Raw genomic sequence first — 19,905 nt, forward strand, 5'->3', positions numbered from 1 at the left:
GGTGGTGGGGGGGGAGCAGGCTCCCCGCTGAGCAGAGAACCCGATGGGGGGCTCGATCCCAGGACCCTGAGATCATGACCTGAGCCAAAGGCAGAGGCTTAACCCACTGAGCCACCTGGGCGCCCCATTTTAAATAACAGTAATAAATCTGTTTACCTATTAGTTAATATATATACTTTTCATGAAAAAAATATTAAGATTCATAAAGTTTTTATCTATTTTTTTCAACATAGAGAAATCAATTAGAGATCAAATCTTCACATATGATACTTTATGAGCAATGGGGTTACTTTTGAAAGATATTTTGATAACTATATTCATTTCTAACTGTATGGCTGACTTTAGTGCCTACCAAATTCTCCATCCCAAAGATGTCACTGCAGTATAAGTGGGAGATGAGCCCTTGAGAACCCATAGGTAGCATATAGTTTATCTGTTCATCCATTCTTCCTTTAAAATATCAATATCTCTAAGAATAATAGCATCATTCATTCATTTATTCATTCGTTCAAAAATACTTTGGTTGGTATATATTATACTAATAAAAACAAGTAAAACTGTGTCCCGAAGACCAACACCAAAGGAGAAAAAAGTATATGGGGCTCCTTGGAAGCAGAAATCCCTCTGCCTGCAGGTATCTGGGAGAACAAGAGACTTGGGAAAGTCCTTGAAAGAGGACAGAGGTTTTAGGAGGTGGTGATAGAATGCCACAGGGGTTAGAAATGCAGAGATTTCAGCCTGGAGGAGAATTCAGAGAACACTTCTGGTAAAAGCCATGAGGTCACTGGGGAGCAGAGAACAGAGAAAATGAAAGAGCCAAGAACTTCTGGAAACAGCTAAACATGTGGTGCAAAAGAGTTCAGGGGATAACAAACAAAGAGTTACTAACAGGATGGTGACATGATACCTGAAGTAGAGAAGAGAGCAAGTTTCTCTCTTAAATAAAAAAATTTTTTAAATGTGATTATGAAAGTAGGATGTTGCAAAGAAAAGCCAAGAAGTTTAATACTGACAAGAAAATAACGAGAGAGGCACCTGGGTGGCTCAATCAGTTGGGTGTCTTCCTTGGGCTAGGGTCATGGTCTCAGGGTCCTGGGATCAAGCCCCAAGAGCAGGGAGCCTGCTTCTCCCTCTCATTCTCCCTGCTTGTTCTCTCTCTCTGCCAAATAAATAAAATCAAAGGAAGGAGGGAAGGAAGGAAGGAAAGAAGGAAGCAGAATGGCAATTTTGGCCATGATCCCTGAGCAGATTGAGAGAGATTTAGGAAATAGGTTGCAGGGGCAGATGAGCGGTTCAGATGATTAAGTGTCCGACTCAATCTCTTGACCTCAGGTCTTAATCTCAGGGTTAGGAGTTCCAGCCCCACATTAGGCTCCACGGTGGGTGTGAGGCCTACTTTAAAAAAATATATAAAAACATAGAATAAACTCTATTAAAAAAAAAAAAAAAAGGAAATAGGTTGCAAAACAGGAGGCAGCTAGTGTAATATGCCCTTGGGAAAACAGTATTAAGAACAGCCACTAACTCAACAATATCAAGCAAAAGCCATCGAGTGTGTAAGCCTTTTGTATCTGCCAAAGGCTGTGCTAAGTGCTTTATGTGCTTTAGCTACAGTAATATTCACGACTGAGGGAGGGGTACAATTATTACTACCTCTTAATGGAGGAGGAGCAGGTGCTACCAAACACCAATTCTGGAGCTCTTCTGCAAGATGTTTAAGAGGCAAAGTTGAAAGAACCCATATATTATGTTGGGAAGGCCTAGTACCTTACCTACCTTACTTGTTTGTAGGTAAGAGAGAAGTCAATAAAGGGAGAAAATACAAGAGAGAATGACATGACTTTAGAGACTTCTGGGGGTGGGGGTAGGGGTTAGGTGAAAAAAAGGTATGAACAGCAGAGCAGGAAGGCTCAACCTAGAAGAAAATGCTTCCTCTCCTGATGGAAGCAAAGAGAGGGTGACAGACGTTTCCTTCTTTTAATTTTTTTTTAAAATGATTTTTTTAAAGATTTTATTTTATTTATTTGACAGACAGAGATCACAAGTAGGCAGAGATGCGGGCAGAGAGAGAGGAGGAAGCAGGCTCCCTGCTGAGCAGAGAGCCCGATGCGGGGCTCGATCCCAGGACCCTGGGATCATGGCCTGAGCTGAAGGCAGAGGCTTTAACCTACTGAGCCACCCAGGTGCTCCTCCTTCTTATAATTTTGCCCAAGACCCCATCACGTATGTATGGATCAGAAGTCAGCCCATGTCACCCCGAAGGCTGCAAACCTCAGCATTCTCCTTTGCCCCTCTTATCAAGGGAGAAGATGGGAGGCAGAAGATAAGCCTGTGCAACCATACTTTCCCTTTTCATGATGAGCCCTTCACAGGAAACAGCACAATACGCCATATACCATGCGTTCTACGAATCACAAAGCATAGGGATACTCTCTCAACAGAGGATCCACCCAAGTTAAGATAGACGGGGAACGCCAGTAGGATCCCATTGGATAGGCTTCGGAGCAAACTGCCCCACAATATTCCAAGGATGTCCCCGATACACTAACCTAAAAATGTGTTCCTCTATGGGTCTGCAGACACCCACACTAAGCAAATAAGAATTCAGAGTAAAGTGTAAGAGCAAATGTAACTGGAGATCACTGGGCGGTTGGACTGCCTGGGCAAGGTATACAGTAAATGCACTTTCTTTGCCAGCCTGTCAGAAATCTCTATCAGCAAACTCGAGAAATCTTTTTCTTCCTGGGTGACTGACCCCCAGAGGTTGTCAGACAAACTTCCACCTGTCCAGCTATAAATTCTTCATTCCTTTAGGTACACCTAGAAATAGGCACTTTTATTTTTAAAAAGAATTAATTATAATCACTTCAGGTAAACCTTTTACGACTGTGTGCCTAACTGCCACATAGCAAAAAACAAACAAGATTTACTATAGTGTTGGTCCTTGTATTGTAAGCCTTCACTCTATCACTTGTAGAACACCTAAGCCAGGACTCAGAAACATTTTTTTTTTAAACAGATAACTTTAAAAGGGGTATAAAATTGACAAGTATAGTAGATGATACAGGGAGAAATGAACTCTTCCTCCTACCCCTGTATTCCAGACATCTCACTTCCCTTCCCCAAAGGAACCTGTTACACTTTGTTATGTATTCTTCCGAAGATAATCTATGCATTTATAAGCATATACCAAAAAATAATATTTTACATAGAGGTATATTATACACATTGTTGTGCACCTTGCTTTTTCTTCACTAACAATTTGGACATTCTTAAATATTTGTACACATAGAGTTCCTTCATTCTTTGGGGGGCTGACCAGTATCCCTTTGTATGGAAGTCTCATAATTTATTTAGCTAAAATCCGTACACCATAGCTTTTACGTACATGTGTATCTATCAGATAAAAACCTACCAGTAAAATGTCTGAGTGAATTCAAATACTGCCACGTTGTCCTCCACTGAAGGTGTGCCAATTTATAAGCAAAAGGTTTGAGGGGCGCCCGTGTGGTTCAGTGGGTTAAGCCACTGCCTTTGGCTAGGGTCATGATCTCGGGGTCCTGGGATCGAGTCCTGCATCAGGTCCTCTGCTCAGCAGGGAGCCTGCTTCCCTCTCTCTCTCTCTCTCTCTGCCTGCCTCTCTGCCTACTTGTGATCTCTGTCAAATAAATAAAAAAAAATTAAAAAAAAAAAGGTTTGAGTTACTAATAACCCTTAAATGTTAGAGACTACACTGTAGAGAATATTAGAGAAACTAGAGAAAATATTAGAGAATATACTGTGTATACACTGAGGATACACTGTATACAGTATTTTTTTATTAATACTCAACTTCCTTCCAAGTAAAAATTTGAAGTGACCAGATTCCTTCAATTTAAAAATAGCTGTAAAATAAAATAAAATACTGAAAAACGCACTTGCCCGAGGAACAAGAATCTCAAGCATCCAAAATGGCTTTAATGTTCAGAAGTTAAAAAGTATTTCTGAGAGAACTTTGAAAATATATGAAAATTTGAATAGCAGCAAGACAACTGATGACCAGAAGACTTCAAAGGACTTCAGTGAAGAGAGTACTGGCTTGCTGATTGTTATCTATGGAAGTCACATCTTTGAGAAGTCGTGGGTTACAGCAGAGAAAGGACAGGAGGAGGAGATAGAGTATGGGGCAAGGTGGGGGGGGGGCTGTTTTAGTCACCCATTGACTATGGCAGTCCATTCACGGTATGCAATTTGGTGGCGGGATATATAAAATCCACCTTAGTGACCTCAGCAGGTTTTAAAGGGAACAAAGGATTATGCTACTTCAAAGTAACCTGTCCATGTCTGTATCCCTTGTTTCCCTCACCAAACCTATCCCCCACCTCCCTTCCCCAAGTGCTCGACAGCATATCGAGGCATCCAAGTGGGAAAGCAGAGCATCATCGTTCATTCCTCCCCATCCTTACTTCCTAGTCAACCATCACGACCTATCTATTTCTTAGTATCTATTTCTTAAATATCTCTTGCATCTGCCCACCTCTGCATTTATATCGCCAGGATCCTAAAGTCACCATGAATTCTTGGCTAGATGGCCTCCCTTCAGTCTTTCTGCCTCCCGATTTCCCTTCTCTGATCCATTCTCTGCAGTAAAGCCTAGAGAGGTTTTTTTGTTTTGTTTTTGTTTTTAAGATTCACCTATTTATTTGCCCGAGAGAAAGCCTGGAAGAGCAAGCAAGCAAGAGTATAAGCAGGGGGCGTGGCAGGCAGAGGGAGAGGGAGAAGAAGGGAGAAGACTCCCCACAGAGCAGGGGCAGCCTCATATGGGACTCACCCAGAACCCTGGGATCAGGACCTGAGCCAAAGGCAGACACCCAACCCAGGCGTCCCAAGCCTCCAGCCTTCTTAAAGTGAAGCAGTCAACATGTCATTCTCACCTAAAACCTTTCAGTGGTTCTCCCAAGGTCATGAGGCATGTTTAAAAGTCCTTCACCATGTGTGCAGCCCACTGCGCACCACATCCGAGCTGCTCCCTCATCTCTTCCCTCTCCCTGCTTCAGTCTCTACATTCTAAATATAACGAACAACTTCGAATTCTCCGCATTCGCCTCCCGTTCCTTCCACGCTGTTCTCTGCTAAGGACATTCTCCACTCCGCCCCTTTTGCCATCAAGAGAGACAACATGAGGAGTGCCTGGGTGGCTCAGTTGGTTAAGCGACTGCCTTCCGGCTCAGGTCATGATCCTGGAGTCCTGGGATCGAGTCCCGCATCCGGCTCCCTGCGCGGCGGAGAGTCTGCTCTTCCTCTGACCTCTCCACTCTCACACTCCCTCTCTCTCAAATAAATAAAATTTAAAAAAAAAAAAAAGAGAGAGAGAGACAACATGAAAACCTTCATAGAAACTCTCTGAATCAGGATTCCCTTCCCTGTGCCCCTGAGCCTTCGGTGTTTGCCCCCAGGTCCTGTACAACCTGACCCATTTAGACTAACTATACTCTAAGCCCCAGAACATGGGGAACTGTCTTGTTGATTGTAGTATCCCCAATGTCCACCTGAGTTCTGGGTACACATTCGAACACTTTACCAGAGTTTAAGTAGATCCTAGAGAACAAAGGTAATGCATGGGATGAAAAGAAAATGTTTTGTGGTTTTATAAACATATGCAAATAGTGTACTCTCCAGAAGAAAGAAATCCATTATTATCCATTGGTCCCCTAAATGTATTTGACAAAGGATCATCTATGAGGGTATACACACTTGTTTGCACGGGGTACAATTTTGGCAGACTCTTTTCCAAGAGATTTCTGCCAGCTCTCAGTTCAGAATATTCCCTCCCCTAATTCTTATACCCTAATGTTAAGATGTTTATCTAAGATTTTCAGCTTACTTCTTTAAAAAAAATCTTTGAGATGTTTAAGTTGATTTAAAGGACAGAAACCTTTAATATTTTTATCTTAATTTAAGCTAAAAGATTTAAGTCCGGGTTTGTTTTTGTTTTCTTCAGAAGAATAGAATTCTCATCCAGAATAACTAATTCCACTAGTATTCCGTAAGAAAAATGATGTTTTAATAAAATGGTGTGGTCCTGGAAGTTGAGAATCACAAGTCTGTCAGTGGGATGCTGAGAACTAATAATGGAGGCTGCCAGATGAGAAATGGCCATTTGCTAGGATGACGTTTCCCAACTCTTTCTGGCTGTTACACTTGATTTTCAAAATTCCAATGTTGTTTAGAAACCGACTGTTCTTTCAGTGCAATTCAGGAAGGAAAAGGGAAGATAACTACCACACGATGCCTTTCTCATTCTCTTGTCACCGAGGAGCCAAACTACAGAGCAGCTTTTCCTGATCACGGAGTTTTAGTCATTAGGCTATTTCTTCTGTATGTCTTCTGCTATTGTAAAACGGGAAGAAATATATTATATCCATAAGGGAAAGACCTTGAAATGACCCAAGAAGGCAATTATAAGAGAGGGATTAAACAAAAGAAAAGCAGCTTTTCTCTTTTAAGGCCGTGTCCCTCAAATGCTCACAGTATTTTGTGATTGTATTACGTAAACAGGAACAGTCTGCCTTAGCCACCTCGTGTCTCAAACCAACCAAGACTCTCTCCTTGACCAAACTTGGTTCAGGCTCTTCCTGAGCTGAGTCCTTTTTCTGACTAGGCTGTAACCTTGGGCCTTGTAGTTGGCCCCGCTGAGGCAGTTTTAGCAAGAATCTGCTGGGTCAGTAAGTGAAAATCCCCCACCCTTCGTATCTCATCACCCTGGCCTACCTTCAGCAAGAATCCTGTTGAGTTGGTTTAGCAAGAATCCTTCTGGCTTTGATCTTTTCTCTTGTAATTTTCCATTCACTGACCCCCCCCCCCACTTCGCTCCCCCACTATCCATCTCCACTTGTTGTTGTACTAGGAGTTGAGCCCCGTCTCTCACTGCAAAACCCCCACTGCAGCAGACCCCCTTGAAGAAAATCTTCCTTACCATCTTTAACAAGTGTCATGAAAATGTTTTCTTTAGTAAAATCCAAGACACACACACACACTCACTCACTCTGTAGGTCTGAGAACAAAACTCCTAAGACATTGGCATCCCAGTCACTCTCAGGAACTCTCTGGTAGACTGAAGCCTACAGAGCTTCTCCCTTTAGTTAAACTGGAAGATAGACTCTGACATCAAGATGACTCCACGGGGGACGCCTGGGTGGCTCAGTTGGTTGGACGACTGCCGACGCCTGGGTGGCTCAGTTGGTTGGACGACTGCCTTCGGCTCAGGTCATGATCCTGGAGTCCCAGGATCGAGTCCCGCATCGGACTCCCAGCTCCATGGGGAGTCTGCTTCTCTCTCTGACCTTCTCCTTGTTCATGTTCTCTCTCACTGTCTCTCTCAAGTAAATAAATAAAATCTTAAAAAAAAAAAAAAAAGAAATCCTTACCTATTTGGCCACTTTAAAAAAAAAAAAAAATGACTCCACGGAGTGGACCTCAGAGGGCTCACCTATTGCCTATCACACTCCATGTTTGCTGACCCCAAACACCAGCCAGAGAGATACAATTTTTGTCTGAAAAATGTCTACTCTAAGAGTTGCTTTTCAAGAATGTGGTTTCCCTCTGAAGGGCAGTGGCTACAAGCGCAGGGGACCAAAATAAGAGCCTGAATGGTTCTTATTACATTGAAAAGCAAAGATCCACTCTACAACATCTTAGGCCGATTCACCATTCTCTCCTAGTTTGCTGGCCTAAAGACTCTAACAAATTTTAGAAAGTTTAAATTTTACGATTTAGGACATGCCTCTCTGCTTTAATACAACAATGCCTACTTGCTTGACCCTCCTGCCACAGAGCAAAATCGCCTGGAATCCTGAGTTCCTCTAGGCCAGGTAAGGACAAAGATTATGGGGAAGCAGTGGGCAGGGTGTGGCTTTGGGTTTTTTTGTTGTTGTTGTTTGTTTTTTTACATCACTTCTAAGCACACACTAACAGTAGTGACAAATTTGGAGAGGATTATCTGAGCTAGACCAAGGATCTATGAAGTATACTGTGGGCTTATGTTCTTAGGGGAGTAAAATCCTCTTTCCTAAGATTCTAAGATTTGATTTACAAAAACTTCTTGGTTCTTTTAAAGATCCATGGAGGACACCTATTTTTTCCAGAAAGAAGGAAGATATTTCCATATTCAAAGACCAACCTGCTCCACTACAATATGCCTAGTTCATTCTGCAAGACAGTATTAATAGCAGCTGGTTTAGTCAGTTTGGGCTACTACAAACCACAGAATACCATACACCTGGGCTTTATACTACAGATGTTTATTTCTTACAGTTCTGGAGAACAGAAGTCCCAAACCAGGGCACCCAGATGGTCAAGTTCTGGTGTGAGCCGTCTTCATGGTTTGCAGTGCTTGCCTTCTCACTGTATTTTCACACGACAGAGATCATCTCTCCCGTGTGCCTTCTTATAAGGGCATCCCTCCCTTTTAAGAGGGCTCCACCCTCAGGACCTAATTACCTCCCAAAGGCTCCACCTCTGAATACCACCGCACAGATCAGGGCTTCAACATACACATTTTGGGAGACACAAACAGTCCACGGCAACATGGTAACCATGTATTGCTCAAGAAGACGTGGGAAGTAGGTCAGTTACTAACTCCATTTTACAAATGAAAACAGAGTCAGAGAAGTTGAACTGCCCCAAAACACAATGGCTCACAAAAGCGACACTAGGATTCAAACATGGCCGCCCGACTCCGTCCATGCCCTTACCAGTGTCAGTTCACTATCACTCACCTACAGAGCTTGCACTTATAGCAACCCCCGAAGCTGTACCTTGTTTTATGGTTTACAAATCACTTTCCTGAGCATCTGATCCTCACATGAGTCCCACGAGGTCCCTCAAAGATAATATGACTAAGATCAAGCATGTGAAATGCCCAGAAAAATCCCTGCTATACCGGAGGCTTACTGTGAGTATCCTCAGACTCACAGAGAAATATCAAGAGGGTCATGAACCCCTGAAAACTGTGTACAGCGGTCCCCCCTTGTCCACGGTTTTAGTGACCTGCCGTCAACCCCAGTGTAACAAATCATCAAAAGACCAACAGTAGCCTGATGCTACGTCATGAAGCCGATATTCTTATCTCACCTCGTCTCACATCATCACAGGAAGGGGAAGGACGGTAGGAGAAGATATTTTGCAAGACACCACATTCACACAACTTTTATTACAGTATATTCTTAGAATTGTTTATTATTTGCTACAGACAGTCATCTCCTTACTCTCTTACTATAGTGTGTACACACCGTAAGTGTGTACATATAGGAAAAAACAGTATGTAGGTCTTGGGTTTGATACTACCCACAGTTTCAGGTATTCATTGGGGGGGTCTTACTTAGGACATATTCCCTTTTGTTAATTAAATTAAAATTAAAATAATAAAAAGAACATATCCCCTCTTGTGCCGATGTGAAATGTGTGTTTCTCAGGAGAAAATCTCAAGAGCTGGGTCAAACATAAGGGCCACACTAAGGGTCTGAACCAACAGTTTTCCAAAGAAGACAGACAAATGGCTAATAAACACATGAATATCCTCAACATCATTACTCATGAAGGAAATGCAAATCTAAACCACAATGAGACACCTCTTCACACTGGGAATACTATACTCAACAAGTAAGATCATATAAGGGATGGGGAGAAACTGAAACTATCATATACACTGTGCACAATCTGTCTGGAAAACAGTCTGGCAGTTCTTCAAAACGCTAAACATAGAATTATTAACTCCACTTCTGGGTACCTACCTGAGAGAAATGAAAATGTATGTCCATACGAAACCCTATACACAAATGTCCACAGAAACATTATTCATAATAGCCAAAGATCACAAACAACCCAAATGTCCATCAACTGATGGACAAATAAAATGTGATATGGAATATTATGCAGCAATACAAAAAAACACCCTACATGGATGAACTCTGAAAACCTTAAGATAAATGAAAGAAACAAATAAAAAGGAAAACTTCTTGTAGGTGGCCATCTATATACGATGCCTGGAAGAGACAGATCTATAGTGGCAGAAGGTAGATCAGTGGTTGCCTAGGGCTGGTGGGGATATAGGGACAAAGAGTTGACAGCTAAGGGGTCTGGGGCTTCTTTTAGAGATGACAGATGTTATAAAATGGACTGTAGTGATAGATGGAGGATTCTGTGAATATACTAAAAGCCACTAAATTGTATACTTTAACTAGGTGAACTAGGGGTACCTGGATGGCTCAGTTGGTAGAGCATGTGATTCCTTATCTCAGGGTTAGGAGTTCAAGACCCAAACTGGGTGTGAAGACTACCTAAAAATAAATAAATAAATAGGTGGATTATGGGATATCTGAATTATATCTCAAAACTTTTTAAGTGGGGAGAAGCACAGGCAAAGAAAAAGACTGACCCATCACAGAAAACCACAATAGTCCCCCTAATCCATGGCGGATACATTCCAAGACTCCCAGTGGATGCTGGAAAGAGCAGGTAGTATTGGATACTATGTAGGCTATATTTTTTTTCCTGGACCCACATACCTATGATGAAGTTTAATTTGTAAATGAAGCATAGGGCACCTGGGTGGTTCAGGCCATGATCCCAGGGTCCTGGGATGGAGTCCTGCAGGGACTCCCTGCTCAGCAGGGAGCCTGCTTCTCCCTCACCCTCTGCCTGCCTCTCTGCTTAGTTGTGCTCTCTGTCAAATAAATAAATAAGAGCTTTAAGAAATAAATAAATAAATAAATAAGGCACAATAACTAATAATAAATAATTACAATAAGGTATGTAAATGTACTCTCCCTCCCTTAAAATCTTATTGTATTGTACTCATCCTTACGACCAGGACGATGTGGGATGCTAGAATCCCTGTGTGAGGAGATGAAGTGAGCTGATGAGCTGAACGACAAAGGCACAGTAATGTAGCATGAGATGACTCAGCTTCGCGATGATTTGCTGGAAGGAGGATCATCTGCTTCCACACTGTGGTTGACTAAAACCGCAGAAAACCACCAAAGACAAGAAGGGACTACTGTATTTAATAAGTAAGTAATGGCCCACCGGCAGAAAGAAATTAGACCACAAAGGTGTTGCATTCAACCAATAAAGTTCTTCTAAAAATCTTCTGAAGCAACTACTGAAAGGTAAAAAACCAAGAGGTTTCACATTCAAGAAAGAATCTTTTTATCTGCATTTTCTATAAAAAGGAAGAGGGGCACAGAATCCGGCAGTACTTGGCTTGCATTTCAACTTGGCAACGGTCAGCTGGGGCCAACTGTGGGCCGCCATGTTTAGTCGAGGCTTATAATGACCAGTAAACCTGAGTCCGCAGCAGGCCTGGTTTTTGAGTTTGAGTTTTTGAGCTCCTGGATCTATCGCTTTCTTTGGATTTTCAAAGAAATTTCTGCCTCAAAACACATTAGGAGCTCTTAGAAGGAGGTGGCCAGTGAAAGGTAGCTATTTGCTTTATAGTTAAGGAAACTGAGGTAGCTTCCCTAAGGCGAAAGGGCATGCAGCCAGCAGTAAAACTACCTTTTCCCAGTATTCCTTTTATTACTCTTCTCACCTTGTTGCTGATACTTCTAGAGATTTAATTACCACATTCTGCCCCTTTTTTTTTATTACAAGTAAGGAAAATCAGTGATGAAGAGCATGCCAGGCATTCCAAAATGGTGTGTTCTTATCAGGCTCTATGATCTAATCACAAGGAAACTTTTGCCTAGCTCTGACCCTTTAGCTGGTATGGGCAATTTAAGGGGGCCCTCCTGGCCCTTATCCCAACACGTTCCGATACAAGGAAAGATAAAAAGAATGTTGATCTTGCACACATGGCAGGGGAATAAAATACCAAGAAAGGGTATTTTCTCCAAGGTCACCCCACACACCTGCACAGAAGCAGAAGTCTCAGACAGGGATGTTTCTACCCCTGTACCAGGTGGTTTGCTCATGTCAAAAATGACCATTTTAAGAAACTCTGAATCCACCATCAACAAACTGAACAGAGAACTTGGGTTGTGTAAGGGCCTATTCAGCCAGAGCAGCCCCACCCTGGTTGAACTGCCATTTTGCTGTAAAGCTTAAATTGACCTTGCCCCCCCCCCACCCCCACCAGGGAACTTACTTAAAAGCAAGTCCGGGAAACCAGTCCCAGGTAACCAAGTCCAAGTACAAGGGTGGGTCAGGCCAGGTGGAGGTATTCAATCAGTGGGGGCACATACTGTCTCCTTAGCTACCACGGAGTATGGGCCCCCCACCCTTTGGGAGCCTTTTGGTGCCAATCCTAACCAAGGTGTGAAAGGCTGGTTCAAGTGTCTACCAGGATAAACTGTAATTTAATTTGTCGCCTACCATCACTGTGGAGTTTCCTGTGTGTGTTACAATCTCATTGGCCACCTGTGTGTGGCCAGGCCCAACCACATGGCTTTTACTCTATAAGAGTTAGTCTGGGAAGCAGGGAGGGGTCGTCCTCTCTGGAGGGGCGTCCCCAACTGGTCTGTTTGACGGCCGGTATGATTCCTGATGCTTGTTGCAAAATAAAGCTTTGCTTGACCTTCGCTTTGTATCAGTCTCGCTCCTTTAATCACAGACCCATTACTGGGGTACCCAATTTTGGGGGGACCCAACAGTTGCCCATAGTCATTCCTCCCACTGGGCTTTGAGTTTGCCAGGAAGAAAATTCTTTTTCTAGGGGGTGGGGGTAAATGGGAAGGGAGAGGGAGAAAGAGAACCCCAAGCAGAGCTTGATCTCACAACCTGGAGATCATGACCTGAGCCAAAACCAAGAGTAGGACGCTTAGCAGATTGAGACCCCCAGGTGTCCCTGGAAGAAAATTCCGTGTGACGGCCATACACAGTTTACAGAGAGGTAGAACAGAGCACAGCCACATCCACCAGGCTGATCTCTGCAGCCAAGACACACAGCACCACTGCAATCCTGGGATACCTGGATTTGATGCCCACGCCTGGACGTCTGAAGAACCAGAGCACAGGGCTGTAGAGCAAACACAGACAGGCAAAGTGCGGGGAAGGCACCTCCTGGTGCTACCAAGAAAACCTCTTCGTTTCCAGTCGAAATGGGTTAGGAGACTCTCAAGAGGCACATGCTTACAAGCTCATAAAAAGAATGTAACCCCTAAGCCAAACAAAACTACCACTTCTTGCTGCTCCCAGGTGCATAACCGGTCACGGCACTCCAACAGTCTCAGTTAGTTTATCAGCACTATAAATAACTGAGGGCCTCTTCCCCAGAGATATGGAAATCCCATGGAAGAAAGAGAAAGCAGCATTAGTCCACCCCAACAAGGTGACCTGCCAAACGTTCTGGTGCTAAGTGCATCAAAAGAAAGTTCCAGGGCAATCCATTGCTACCCACTCCGCATACCCTAGAAACCACAGATTCCGGGCAGTAGCTGAACCCAGCTGCAAGCAGATTCCATCACCCTCATCAAATTACAGGATGCATCCCATTACGGAGTTTGCATGAAAACTTCTGGGTTTTTGTTTGTTTTCATTTAATTGTGATAAAATGCACATAATATAGAATTTGCCTTCTTCACTATTTTTTTAATATTTATTTATTTGTCAGAGAGAGAACACAAGCCAGGTGGAGCAGCAGGCAGAGGGAGAAGCAGACTCCCCTGTAAGCAGGGATTCCAAAGCAGGACTTGATCCTGGGACCCCAGGATTGTGACCAGAGCCCAAATGCAGATGCTTAACTGACTGAGCCACCCAAGTGCCCCCCATCTTAACTATTTTTAAGAGTCCAGGTTAGGGGCGCCTGCGTGGCTCAGTGGGTTAAGCCGCTGCCTTCGGCTCAGGTCATGATCTCAGGTCCTGGGATCGAGTCCCGCATCGGGCTCTCTGTTCCACGGGAAGCCTGCTTCCCCCTCTCTCTCTTCTTGCCTCTCTGCCTACTTGTGATCTCTGTCTGTCAAATAAATAAATTAAAAAAAAAAAAAGAGAGTCCAGGTTAGTACTGTTAAATATATTCACATATTTGTGCAACCAATCTCCAAAACTTTTCATCCTGCAACACTGCAACTCTACACTCATGAAATAACACCTCATTTCCCTCTCTCCCAGCTTTTGATGACCTTCATTCTACTTTTTCTTTCTATGAATTGGACTACTTTATATACCTCATATAAAGTGAAATCATACAATATTTGTCTTTTGATGAGTGCCTCTTTTACTTAGCATAACATCTTCAAGGTTCATCCATGTTGTATCATGTGTCGGAATTTCTTTCCTCTTTAAGGCTAAATATTCCACTGCGTGTGCGTGTGTGTATGCGCGTGTAAACACACCACATTGTGTTTATCCATTCAGAAAATCTATTTCTGGGATGTTGGTGCTCTAGTGACACACAGCTATGCAGTTCAATTTGTAACGGTCATGATTTTATACCGAGAAAGGAAAAGAGAGACAGACAGAGAGACCCTGGATTGTGTGAGGTTTGTATTCCAAGAGAAGAAAAAGCAGCTAACCAAAGCAGCAGTAAAGCTCAGGTCCAGCATCGAGAAGCAGCACACCATTCTCCCCCACCTCAAAAAGAAGTTTTGTTTGCTGTCTATTCCCAAGTTCTGGAATAGGTCTCAGCACACAGTTGGCACTTATAAATTCATAAATATCTGTTGACTGAATGAATCCAAAGAGTGATTAAATGCTTCAAATCCAACAGTTTGAATACCTCTTGATTGGAGAGAGATATAAAGATGAGAGAGAGAAAGGGAACTTTCTGTTTGAATTTCTATTAATACTTGAAAGGTTTACCACAAGAAATTATTTTTGCATCATTAGCAGAACTTTAAGGGAAAAAAGTCTAAGTGGATAATTTGTCATAACAATACACCAATTCAATGTACCTGACATGTACCCTTTCTCAGAAAGCTACTGGAAAAAGTGCTCCACCAAAATGATGGGGGGGGGGGAGTAACAAGGACATGGGATATAAGAAACAGGAACCAGCATAAGAGGAAAAGGGAATCTGCATTTGTGCATCCAACATCAAGACTGGAAAGGTCTGGACAGGCGAAGCAAGTCAGAAAGCTGTACTCAAGATCAAGTTGGTTAAAACAGATATTACATGAGATCATCTTGAGAGGAGATATAGGCAAAGAACTTTTTAGTTATATCAGTGAAAACACCATAGAAAATTCTGGAAACACGCAAAGACCACTCTGTCTTTCTATCTAAAGATAGAAAGGGGGAGTAATCATAAACTACTTAATTTAGCTTTTAATACTGTGTGTGTGTGTGTGTGTGTAGGAAAGCATAATAATGTGGACCAGACTAAATATTGACCTAACTAAAAATTATGGACAGCTGTATTCTGTAGATGTTATGAACAGGAAGGACCATGTGAATGGTATATGCAGCAATGCAAAAGAAATCTAAATCCTTATATTCCATCTGGAAAGTATTCCAATGACTACACCTGAAAAATCAAGGAGCCACATAAGTATTATCCAGAGGCATGAACAAGCATCAACAAGCTAAAAGAGATGAACATGATTGCAGTTTCAGAAAAGCAGGAAATGATGGAGGGTTCTGCTGTTTTTAGTAACGAACTTTATGGAATTATTAGACTCTGAACTACATATACAACTTCAATAAAACTAAGAAGTTAAAAAAAAAAAAGCCACAACTGAGACCCACTTTGGAATATCTTACCTAACATGATTTTTTTTTTAATACGAAATAGTTGCCATGTAGATTTCTGATGGGACACGAAAAAATAATGGTAACAGATACAGGGCGCATGGACATTTGGAAGTTCCAACACTGGATGAGTCTACAGAAGTGTAATGAAAGTCACTCTCAGATTGGCTCTTCAGCCTATCCTCAACACCCATGATCAAAAAATCCAGCGACAGGGATGCCTGGGTGGCTCAGTTGGTTAAGTTGTTGCCTTTGGCTCAGGTCACGATCCTAGCATCCTGGGATCGAGTCCCATATTGGGGTCCTTGCTTGGCAGGGAACCTGCTTCTTCCTCTGCCTCTGCCTGCCTCTCCTCCTACTTGTGATCTCTCTCTCTTTCTCTCTCTGACAAATAAAATCTTAAAAAAAAAAAAAAATCCAGTGACATATTTCAGGTCCTTGAGAGTTTTGGCACAGATGTCTTGCCAAAAACATGAGCCACGATTTAAAACTGCAAATAGTCAAGATAAGACCCAAATTTGTGGCAAATCGCCAGTGTGCTGTATGGGGTCTTTTCCTTCTCCTCCAGGGTACAATGAACTCAAAGTGCTATTCATACCCTTTGTATCAAGGCAAGTTTAATTCCAGAGAACTGGTCCCTAATTTTGGCCCCCAAAAGGAGGCTCCTGCCGAGTGCCATCGGGAATGATTTATAATCCCTAGAAGATAGGGGCTGGTAGGGGTAGGAAGAGAAGAAACGTCCAGACTCTTCACAGTCAAACCCAGGAGTCAGTCTAATCAGAATATTTAATGCTTTACCAGCTGTGGTAGAATCCAAAGCAGATGAAACATTCACATCAAAATTCATACACCAGGGAAAAGAAACTAAAAAATTCAGCTCCCACTTTGGCAGTTACGGGTGACCCTCCTTCTCCCTAGGAACAAATGATCAAAATCCTAGGTGCGGACAGAATACTCACATTCTTAGTGTTTTAAAGCACTGCCCTGGGTTTGCTGCTTTATTTTCCTCCTTCAGCTTCGTTTTCCTCACCTGGACACCGGTGGGGTGGGCTGAAGGGCGGGGCGAGGATAGACCTCACAGGGTTATTGCCAAGGTGAGGTGTTAACCGTGACAAACTTTTGCACCCCGCTAAGTAGGTCAGGCATCATTTTCTAAGTGCCAAGCATATAGAGCATCGGATTTAATCTTCCAATTATAAATATTATCCCGCTTTCCAGATCAGGAAGAATTACACCGATTAAGTAACTTGCTCAGGATCACAGTCGGTGGTGGAGCAGGTAAGCTCGCTCAGGTGCTCTGGCTCCGCAGACAGTGCTCGGAACCAGGCTGTGCGGAAACACGGAAAATGCAGCGCGCGCCACGAACGCCCGGCATTCACACGCAGCGCGTGGCCCCTCCAGAGTAGCGAAGTGAGAGCCCGGGTGAGGCTCGCTTGCCTTGTGAGACAAAGCCAGGACCAGGGTCTCCACTCCTCTCCCTAAGTCCCCAGCGTCCCCAGAGGCTGGGGGCGCCCTCCCTCTCCAAGCCGCCAGAACTTCCAGTGGCGCCCCGGGCCACGAGCGGAGGGGAGCCTGTCCGCGGGTCCCGAGGCTGCGAGTCGCGAGGCTCGAGCCCCGGCGGCGCGAGCCGAGGGATGAGCGGCCGGTGGGGGCCGGAGTTTACCTTGACCAGCACTCTCATCGCTCCGGGCCTGCGGCGCCGGGCGCACACCGCCGGCGCAACGCTTCTCCCGCGGCCTCCGGGGAACCGCCGCGCCCGGCTCGTCCCGATCCCCTCCGGCCAGACCGGCCCTTGCCGCTCGGGGCTGCGCCTTTTCTCCTCCCCGCGGCCGGCTCACGCCACGTCCGGTCTCCTCCGCCGCCGGTCGCGAGCGGAACCGCAGCGCTACCTCCTCTCCGGAGACCTGTCCCCACCGCGCCCAGCCGAGCCCCGGGCCCCGTTAGGTTTCCGCTGGGACACCGCCTCCGCGCTGGCCCCATTCCAGCTCCTGGAACGGGGACTGCGGGACCTGCCCTTGAGTGGGTGCCCTGCGTCCGCCGAAACCTCAGAGATGATAATCAGCTTCAGGTGGGGACCTGAGGACCGGCAGGCAGGTGTTTCGTAAGTCCGAGCTATTCTAGATCCCACTTAGATACGTGCGCGACTGGCCCCACCCACAGCCGCCCGGGGCCCCGGGTGCAGATCAGGTAAATGGCCTGAAGCCCTTTTGCCCCGCCGGGCCGGGGCCGCCCTACCCACCTGTAAGCGCTCCACAGCTGGTCGGGCTTTCATCCTTGACGGGCCGGCCTGCTAGCAAAGCCTCCTCTGAGCTTCTGACCTGTGGAGTCGGATCCGGGCTCCACCTCCACACGCTGCCTTTTACGGCCGGTGGAATGGTCAGGATACGCTTTCGCCTCATGTACCTCCCGTGTAGGAAAGAGGTGTATTTCTAACCTGACCTAAATCAAAGTGAGGGCCAAAAAGAATGTTCAGTAACAGACATATCTGCGGTATTATTTTGTTCCCGTCGAGTCCCAGTGGTAGGGGGAGGACATGAAAGAGTTAGCCTTACAGCCGCACTTGTACTATCTGGGAGTTACTGGGTATGTCAAGGGACCCCCTCAGCGCCTGAGTTTACTTATCTATGCGGTGGGAAGCACAGCGAATAAGCTCACCTTCCTCAGAGGTTCCACTGAACAAAAGGAATCCGTAAGCTACCATCCAAATGCTTTCCTGATTTCTGTTGTTTTCGGTGCGTTCTTCTAGCGAGGCAGCCTTGATTTAGGTTGGGTGGGTGACTCTGGGTAGATCTGGAATGTTGGCAGGTGATGCTCACTTGTAATTACAATGCTAGTTGTAATTAACTGGTGCTGTAATTAACAATGCGTGCCATTTATCCCAGATGACTGACTTCAGATGGGGGGCATCTACCCTTTTACTCCATTCTGAGTTTCTGCCCAGTGAGCTCACATTTGCAGACATGGTTAACAGGTTTCCCCCCATTTCTCAGCGTGGTTTTAACCAACATTTTTTAGAAAACTTGAACATCTCCTATGTGCCGTAACATTTTGTTTTCCTATTAACCCATTCACTCTTTCCTTGACCCATCTCCTTCAAAATGGTAATGATCTATAGGGTGTTATCAGGTTCAGAAGCCCGTCCGGCCTGTTAGGTCTCTCACAGTGCTAGACCCTGGGAGCGCTCAGAAATCTGCAGACCCACTAAGAAGACTGGACATTTAAGACCCAAGATTCTTAAGATCTTGGTGCACTGGGATCACTAACTTCTAGTTTAATGTCTTTAGTAAATGTACATGTTACTAAGATTACATGTTCTTTTCTGATCAAGCTGCAAGGCACAAAGTCCGAACTATCAGGGCGATTCCAGGATACACCACGGCCATCCCAGGGCTTAAGGCATCTGCTGTGCTTGACCACAAGCTGCCCCGGGTTCCCAAGCTGTTACCAGCAGCACCTGAGGAATCTGTTAAAACCACAGATTCCCTGGGGGCTTAAGTGGGTAGGAGAAGAATCAATGAAACAAGATGGGATTGGGAGGGAGACAAACCATAAGTGACTCTTAATCTCACAAAACAAACTGAGGGTTGCTGGGGGGAGGGGGTTTGGGAGAAGGGGGGTGGGGTTATGGACATTGGGGAGGGTATGTGCTTTGGTGAGTGCTGTGAAGTGTGTAAACCTGGCGATTCACAGACCTGTACCCCTGGGGATAAAAATATATGTTTATAAAAAATTAAAAAAAAAAACAAAACACACACAGATTCCCAAGGCCCCACCCACCCCTCCCAGACTACTGGTTTTGGAATCTCTGGGGTAGGGCCCAGGAATGTGCATCTTTCACAGGTGCCTCAATCGATTTAAAGGCTTTTATCTATAGAAGTCTTAAGACCACGAACATACTGATGCCCAAAAACTAGCTCTGAAATTTAAACTTTAGAATGGTCATTAGTAATCTAGTGTGACTTGACTCAGGCCAAAAAATATTTCCTGAACACAGACTGTTTGTCAGGTATCCTGCTGGGTGCTGGGAAAACAAAGATGAATAAGACATTGTCCAGTCTACAAGGAGTTTGAGTTTGTAGGAGGAGGAACAATCAAAAATGAAACAGTACCTGGGGTGCCATTGGTAACCCTAGTCAATAGAAACAGTGCTATATTTTCTCATTTGTGGCCCTCCCTTATCCCTTTCTTCCTCTTCCCAGTCTTAACTCCTATGTCGTCTTCTCTGTCGGACCTCCCTTTTTA

At 44.4% G+C, this 19,905-nt stretch overlaps 1 protein-coding gene across 1 annotated transcript in view; it reads right to left on the bottom strand.

The window, feature by feature from the left end:
* TRPM6 (transient receptor potential cation channel subfamily M member 6) overlaps positions 1 to 17,738 on the bottom strand; it is a 146,452-nt gene extending 128,714 nt beyond the window's left edge. Inside the window, 2 exon segments of the mRNA XM_082696485.1 lie at positions 17,327 to 17,451; positions 17,454 to 17,738. Coding sequence (XP_082552611.1) covers positions 17,327 to 17,451; positions 17,454 to 17,643 — 315 coding nt within the window. The 5' untranslated portion in view covers positions 17,644 to 17,738.
* Positions 17,739 to 19,905: the final 2,167 nt, after the last annotated feature.

This window comes from Mustela nivalis (assembly GCF_964662115.1).
Source record: "Mustela nivalis genome assembly, chromosome: 13".
Taxonomy (NCBI): Eukaryota; Metazoa; Chordata; class Mammalia; order Carnivora; family Mustelidae; genus Mustela; species Mustela nivalis.